The following is a 7,938-nucleotide window of genomic DNA, read 5'->3' on the forward strand; positions in this document are numbered from 1 at the left end:
AGGAGGAGAGGCATTGAGTAGGGAGTTGGCTGCAGGGCTCGATCCCAGAACCCTGGGATCCTGACCTGAGCCAAAGGCAGTTGCTGAACAGACTGAGTCACCCAGGTACCCCATGTAAGATTATATATTAAGTAGTGGGAACGAGTGAGTCTCCCATACTTAAAACACCTAATACAGCTATTTCCCTTCCTTTGGACAAAAAACATGCCCCCAAAGAATCCATTTTTTATCAATGAATATTTTCTAAAAAAGGAGTAGCCAAAACAAAAATTCCAATTTTTTAAACTGGTTTTAATGGGGCTAACATCTGAAAAAATTTAAATTTTATTGTTCTCACTGTGAAAATTAAGGAGTCTACTGAAGGTTTTAATAAGCACTATCCCATCAGCTCAACTCAAACCATCTCCAGTTAACTAACACACACATACACACACACACACACACACACACACCCCACTGCAATCAAAGAAAAACAGTGCACCAATACTTGTGCGGCAATCTCCCAATTAATGATGAAAACTCCTTAGAGCCAAGGTGTTGTTCTCCCAATAGACTGCTATTTTTAAAATACTTCTCTTTGAAAACAAGAACATGATTAATTCCATCATTCTTACTCAAATTACTTATGACATAGAAATGACACAGTATGAGCAATTATTAAAAACATTTTATTATTTATAATTTGTACATGCTGCAATTTGTGTCATTTGGGGTCATCTTCCAGGTTGTGATGTCATCTACCAAGATAAACTAAACCTAATTTTCTTCCTGCTACACCACATACAAAAATACAATTTTCAAAGCGAAGTTCCCCTTCTTTACCAGAAGATACAAGATATGTAGGAGTGTGTCAGATGAATAAGAAAAGAATACTCTGCACATGTATCAACACCATACAAGGCATTATCCTTCACACAGTAATGTCTATTGTGTTCTTTTATTTGGGAACAGCAGGAAAAGAGCCCCTTAACCCTCAGAGGGAAATGCAAACTTTGTTGCTAAAGGCAAACTCCAGGGATGAGAGTGTGGTCCTCGCAGGGGAAGTTGGGGTGGTGGGGATTTAGGGAGGCGGGAGGACACCTCACAAGCACTTCAAAAGGAAAGAATTGCAGGTGGTTCCTCTGGGACAGTCGCACAGCTTCCCAATCCTCGCTCCTTTTCGCACGGCGCACCGCTCCCCAGCGTGGCACTGAAAACAACACAATGTGTGGTCTTTCCACATAAGCAAACCCAGCTCCCAATAGGCACATGTCCCCATCAACACAATGTCTGCCTCTTGGGAAAGATCGATGGAACCTGTCACCATCACCAGAGCTCTAAGTATGGTCAGACCTGAAACACAGAGAGCCTTAAAATTTCAGTGAGACAACATTAAAGAAAAAAAAATTAATTATTGAACCCCTTCTACTTCATTCTACCTTTTATTTGGGGGGAGGAGTTACATTTTCTAGCCCCTTTAGCTGTTTATCAAAAAGAAAAATAATCAATCAGACATTTTTCTAAGAAATAAACAAATAGAACTGTATTTTCTCACAGCCTCTACTCCCTGTTTTCAGCCTTCTCATCCCAAGAAGAATGTGTGTGTGTGTGTGTGTGTGTGTGTAGCATGCACAAGTGTAATTCGCCAAGGAAAGTGACAAGTGGGGAATCAAGAATTTTAACCTTAAAACATAGATCAGAAAAACTGGCAGTGCCTCAGACAGCAAGAAGAAAATTGGGGGAAGAAGAACTGAGTAGATTTAAGGGCTTTTCCAATTCAGAGAATTTTTCATGAGATTTAAAAAAGCTCATCTTCAAGAAACACTCCTTTTCATACAAACCCAAGAGCTGGTTCCTGGCACCAGCTGTTGGATCTTCTGAAATGGCCATTCTACTCTTTGCCCTTAGAAACCAAGGGGTATGGTTTGGCGGTGGAAAACAAAAGGGAGACCACAGATTTCTATAAAACCAATACCTGATTTAGCCAAGTCCTAGGGAAGAAGATCAATGTATCACTCAAGGTGATATATTTTCTCTTGTTAAAACATAAGGAGGGGATGACCCCAAAGTCTTACCATGGGGACTTGGCCATACTTCTTCTCATAGATCGGAATACTTTTAGTCTTGAGCTTCTTCAGGACTTCCTGTAGCGCTTCGATCTGCAACACACCGCCCCGGAGCCGAAGTTGCTGCCTTGGCTGCGAGCCCAGACCAGCGGCTCATTCCCAGCACTAGCTACAAGAGCCCTGGAACCAAAAACACTACGCCCCGGGATTTCAGGGACAGAAAGGGACGTTTGAGGGGTATTAACGTAGCAAGCACTGTCTCACATACTGACTGCAAGTCCCTTAGTCACTGAGGCTCCTGTTGCTCTGAGGGCCCGGGACAAGGGATTCACTCTACAAACTGGCTGAAGCAGTGCGCGCCAGATGGTTTCGGATGGAAGCTGGGCTTTATGTTCATCTCCCTGCACCCCGATTCTGGCAATGGGGGTGGGGAAGGAGGGAAAGAAGACGGACGAGTACAAAGGAAGCGATCGGGCAGCAGCCAAAGGGGGTCCGGGAGTTACCCACCAGCTCCTTCTCGTGAGAGGCATCCTCCACAGCAGAGTAGATGTCCAGGGCTCGGGGCTGGAGCTCAGCTTCTTCCTGGGCACGGGCACCGAGCAGAGGTAGCAGCAAAAACAGGGCGGCACCCAAGAGGGTCAGCGGACGAAGACGGGGGCTCTCCATGGTGCTGAAAGTCGGAGCTGCGGTGGCACCCCACGCTCCCGCCTTTTATAGAGAGCCAGAGCCCAAGTACAGGCAAGAGGGAGGGGGCGATGAAGGAAGTGGGTGTGGAGGAGGGTCCAGGTCAACCGTCTGTAGGCAGTGCTCCACCACCGCTTGACATCAGTGCCCACTGGACACCAGGCGTCCGCGAACGAAGCTCTGCGCACAGAGCTAGGGTGCAGAAAACAGGTACCCTGCTCCCCAAGTGCTGTCAGCCCCTCGGCAAGAGACGCTCCCCTAGGGGCCTGAGCTGAAACGGAGGGGCGACAGCTGAGGGATGGAGGAGGAGGAGGGGGCAAGGAAATGGAAAATGCCTTGAGCCAAGGCACAGGCAATAGAGTCGCTCCCCATCCCCTAGCAGCAGCAGCAGCCGCAGCAACAGCAGCAACAGAAGCACCAGAAGCAACAGCAGCAAAGCAATCCACCTCACCAGCCTTGCCTTGCCTCTCACCCCAGCCCCGTCTGTGGCAGCAAGTAGGAGGTGTTGTCTCCTGGCAGGTTTGTCTGCTGAGCATTTTACTAGGCACATGTGGGCTAGGGGAGGCAAACATAGTAAACATAACAAAGAGAAACCATGGCCTTCCCCAGAATGTGTTCTTCATGGAATCTATGTGGTAATGAGAAAAGAAGGAAAACAGACTAACTCCAATTCAGGGGTAGTGTAGGGAGCACAGAGAGATGCATTCTGATTCCAGTCCTGGCTCCACCACTTATAAGCTGTGTGCCTCTGGGCAAAATAAATAACCTATTTGAGTGTCTCTATCTCTCTACTTCTCTCTCTTTCTCTCTCTCTCTCTCTCTCTCTCTCTTGTAAAACTGTTATTTATTTTATTTTTTAAAGATTTTATTTATTTATTTGACAGAGATCGCAAGTAGGCAGAGAGGCAGGCAGAGAGAGGGTGGGGGAAGCACACTCTCTGCTGAGCAGAGAGCCCAATGAGGGACTCAATCCCAGGACCCTGAGATCATGACCTGAGCCGAAGGCAGAGACTTATACCACTGAGCCACCCAGGTCCCCCTAAAATTGGTATTTTAAAAATGCACCTCACAAGTTCTCACAAGAGGGGAAGGAAATTTGATATGTAAAACTTCTAGCTCGGAGCACAATAAGCACTAAGCCTCCCTGCCTCTCCTTGGTGAATTGTGATACTGCCCAGGTACGTGGCTGCGTGCATTATCTCAACTGTTCCTTAGAGCAAATTTGCTATCCCTGGATGCTCTGTTACCTACCACCCACTCCTGATATCCAAGAAACCTGTCTAGAAAGATAGCAAAGGGAGTGAAAAATCCAAGTCCTTGATTATGGAAAAATCTCTAGAGATCAGAAGGCACAGACGAGCCAAGTCCTCACTGACTTGGGAAGACAAGTTTTTTTTTTTTAAAAAGTGAGGGTCCTTAACAGCTTGAATACAAACCAAAGTTCCTGTAGGAGAAGTTGTTTCCCTACTTAGACATAGAGGCTTGTCTTAATTGCCTGCCCACCTGGCTTCTTTCACCATACCTTCTTTGTTTCAACCCCTTCGAACCCCATTCACTTTTCTCCATCCCCATTACTACCACCCCAGTTCTGGACAGTTGCCCCAACCTACATCTTGCCTACTTCCAGTTCCATCACATCTTCTCTTGCCTTCCTCTAATCCATAAGTCGTGACTAGGTAGAGTGGTTTTTTTTTTTTTTTAAAGATTTTATTTATTTATTTGACAGAGAGAGATCACAAGCAGACAGAGAGAGAGAGAGAGGAGGAAGCAGGCTCCCTGCTGAGCAGAGAGCCCGATGCGGGACTCGATCCCAGGACCCTGAGATCATGACCTGAGCCGAAGGCAGCGGCTTAACCCACTGAGCCACCCAGGCGCCCTAGGTAGAGTGTTTTTAAACCCTTAAAATACACTGATGGTTTCCCATCTTACTAAGTACTGAATCTAAATTCCTCAACCTGACTTACAAAGTACTACATTACCTGCACCTCTTTCCACTTTCATGTCCTACCATTCTGCCTCAGGCCCTCCACTCTAATCTCAGGGGCCTCCTTCTTGGTCCTCTAACAGGTCAAGCTCATTCCCACTTTGAGGTTGCCCTTACCTCACCTAGAAAGGTGAACCTACATTTCTAAATAGTTGACTGCTCCTTATCATTTAAATGTCAATTTAAATGTCCTTGACCACCCAATCTAAAGTATCTACCAATTTATTATCCCACAGATTTACTCCTTGGCAGGTGATACAAGTCACTGGAATAGTTAATATATAATATGTGTTTTCTTATTTCATTTGTCAAGTATTTAATTGTTACTCAAATGCACACTGGAAAGCAGTTCAAGAAGTAATTACCTGATGAGGAATATGTTAATATTATGCATATTAACAGCATCACAATATTTCTTCCTTAAAGTCTAACTTGAAAATTAATCCAATACCTCCCTCAGGTCTGCCTTTTACACATTCCTTTAGATTCCATACAGTAAAACTTTAGTGGCTGCACATTTTACTGTTTAAACCTTACTGAGACATATTGGCACTCATTGTAAAAATGATCTCCAGCAATAAAAACATTCTAAACTTTGGAAGGAATATAGCCCTAATGAGGTTTTTATCCATTCTTCTGCAGAGATGGAATTATTCCCAATGCAATAATTTCTCTCATATTGTGTTCTATCCAGACACAAGCAATAACCTTTCTTTTGTGCTACTTCTATTGAAAAATACTCAAGGGGTGCCTGGGTGGCTCAGTGGGTTAAGCCGCTGCCTTCGGCTCAGGTCATGATCTCAGGGTCCTGGGATCAAGCCCCACATCAGGGCCTCTCTGCTCAGCAGGGAGCCTGCTTCCCTCTCTCTTTCTCTCTCTGCCTGCTTCTCTGTCTACTTGTGATCTCTCTCCGTCAAATAAATAAATAAAATCTTAAAAAAAGAAAAAGAAAAAGAAAAATACTCAAAAATTCTAATTCTACTGATGTTAGGTTGGTGCTCATCTTCATGTAAGGAGGATACTACATTTAGTTGATGGGTTTGGAAAACGACCCCAATCCTGTGAAGCAAGCCAGAGGTATCTTGGTCATTTAGATATCACCATGCTTTTTTCATCTCTGAACAGAATTATTTAATAAACTGTCTTTAGGAAGCATGTGATATGGTAAGATGTAGGCAGTTTTCTTCCCGAGACAATTTATATAAGTTAAAACAAGGCAGAGCACAAAAGTATGAGATGTCCTACAGTTCATACATCATGCACTGTTAGGAGAATTTCTGTATTTTTGCTAATTTATAATGACTCCGTCAGGGGGAAAAAAAAAAAAAAAAACCTTTGATGCCCCCAAGCAAGAAAAGTTTGTAATTGGATCTAGTTACTATTTCTCATCTCAGATATAGAAAAAGGAAGCAGATCATCTCACAAAATAGAATCAGTGACCAGCTTGTATCCACGGAGATATACTGCAGACAAACTCTCTTAACCACTCCTCCTAAGATGAAGTAGGCTACTAGTACTTTTCTCTCCCTCCTTCTTCAAATTTTGAGTCATTTCTTTTCCTGTATGGCCTAAAATAACACTTGGTCTTTTGGATTGTCTTATTGCTCAAATATCAACTTACTTTGTTATCCATTAAACCCCTTTCCATCCTTCTGCCAACCAAGTATTGTCTAACAGCAAAACTTTCTCCGTTTGGTCCAGGAGAACAAAAGCAAAAATGAACAACTGGGACTGCATCAAAATTAAAAGCTTCTACATAGGAAAGGAAACAATCAACAAAACTAAAAGACAACCAATGGAATGTGAGAAGATATTTGCAAATTACATATCTGATAATGGATTAGGATCCAAAATATAAAAAGAAATGATACAACTCAACACCCAAAAAACAAAAAACCCAACTTAAAAATGAGAAGACATGAACCGATATTTCTCCAAAGAAGAAGTATAGATAGCCAACATATACATGAAAAGATGTTTATCATCACTCATCATTAGGGAAGTATAAATCAAAACCACAATGAGATATCACCTCATACCTATCAGAATAGCTAAAATAAAAAATACAGGAAAAAACAAGTGTGAGCAAGGATGTGGAGAAAAAGAAACACTCTTGCACAGTTGTTATGAGTGCAAACTGGTACAGCCACTATGCGAAACAGTATGGAGGCTCCTCAAAAAGTTAAAAATACTTTCCTTTTACTGATGTGGCTACAGCCATAAGCATGCTCAAGTTTAAGAGGCTTGCCTCCAGTGTCCTCCACTGTGGCAAAAAAAAAAAAAAGGCCTGATTGGACCTCAATGAAATTACCAATGTCAATTCCCATCAGTAGATCTGGAAACTGATCAAGGATGGGCTGATCATCCAGAAGCCTGTAACTATCCATTCCCAGACTCAAGGGCTGGAGAAACATTTTGGTCTGGCGGAAGACAGGCATATGGGCATCAGTAAGAGAAAAGGTACTACCAAGGCTCAAATGTCTGAGAAGGTGACCTGGATAAGGAGGATGAGAATTCTGTGCGCCTGCTCAGGTAACAGCTTGAATCTAAGAAGACTGACGGCCAACTGTATCACAGCCTATAACTGAAAGTGAAGGGTAACCTGTTCAAAAACAAGTGTATTTTCATCAAACACATCCATGAGCTGAGGCAGAAAAGGCACACAAGAAGCTTCTGGATAACTAGGCTATACAAAGTGGCCTCAGCAATTGCACAGATCAGTTATTCAATAAAACAAACCTTTATCTGCCTCAAAAAAAAAAAAAAAGAAAGAAAGAAAGAAAGAAGGAAAGAAAAATAGAATTACCACATGATCTAGTAATTTCACTACTGGGTATTTACACAAAGAATACAAGAACACTAATCAAAAAGATGTATGTACAGGCGCCTGGGTGGCTCAGTTGGTTGAGCATCTGCCTTTGGCTCAGGTCATGATCTCAGGGTCCTGGGATCAAGCCCCACATCGGGCTCTCTGCTCAGTGGGGAGCCTGCTTCCCCTTCGCTGTCTCTGCCTGCCTCTCTGCCTACTTGTGATCTCTCTTTGTGTGTCAAATAAATAAATAAAATCTTTCCCAAAAAATGTATGTACCCGTGTCTGTTGCAGCATTATTTACAATTGCTGAAAAATGGAAACAGCTCAAGTGTCTATCCGCAGATGAATGGATAAAGAAGAAGTGATACACACATACAGTAGAATATCACTCAGCCATGAACAAAGAATGAAAT

General features: G+C 43.1%; 1 protein-coding gene and 1 pseudogene across 1 annotated transcript; one reads left to right on the plus strand and one right to left on the minus strand.

Moving 5' to 3' along the window:
• Positions 1 to 652: 652 nt before the first annotated feature.
• On the minus strand, positions 653 to 3,140 carry CARTPT (CART prepropeptide). Its single transcript, XM_004764485.3, has 3 exons — positions 2,553 to 3,140; positions 2,055 to 2,138; positions 653 to 1,189 (listed from the first exon to the last, which is right to left on the minus strand). Exons 1-3 carry the CDS (start codon positions 2,709 to 2,711, stop codon positions 1,082 to 1,084), a joined length of 351 nt encoding a protein of 116 aa, XP_004764542.1. The 5' UTR covers positions 2,712 to 3,140; the 3' UTR covers positions 653 to 1,081.
• Positions 3,141 to 5,577: 2,437 nt separating this feature from the next.
• Positions 5,578 to 7,398, plus strand: LOC101672563 (annotated as a pseudogene).
• Positions 7,399 to 7,938: the final 540 nt, after the last annotated feature.

This window comes from Mustela putorius, unplaced genomic scaffold (genome assembly GCF_011764305.1).
Source record: "Mustela putorius furo isolate JIRA1106 unplaced genomic scaffold, ASM1176430v1.1 tig00000145_pilon_pilon_pilon, whole genome shotgun sequence".
NCBI classification, from domain to species: Eukaryota; Metazoa; Chordata; class Mammalia; order Carnivora; family Mustelidae; genus Mustela; species Mustela putorius.

What these genes read in the sequence shown, in the direction of transcription:
- CARTPT (XM_004764485.3), bottom strand. Translation starts at nt 2,711, where the DNA reads ATGGAGAGCCCCCGTCTTCGTCCGCTGACCCTCTTGGGTGCCGCCCTG. An exon ending in CCTCTCACGAGAAGGAGCTG is followed by an intron (nt 2,139 to 2,552) that starts GTGGGTAACTCC and finishes GGTGTGTTGCAG; the next exon opens with ATCGAAGCGCTACAGGAAGT. An exon ending in AGTATGGCCAAGTCCCCATG is followed by an intron (nt 1,190 to 2,054) that starts GTAAGACTTTGG and finishes TGTTGTTTTCAG; the next exon opens with TGCCACGCTGGGGAGCGGTG.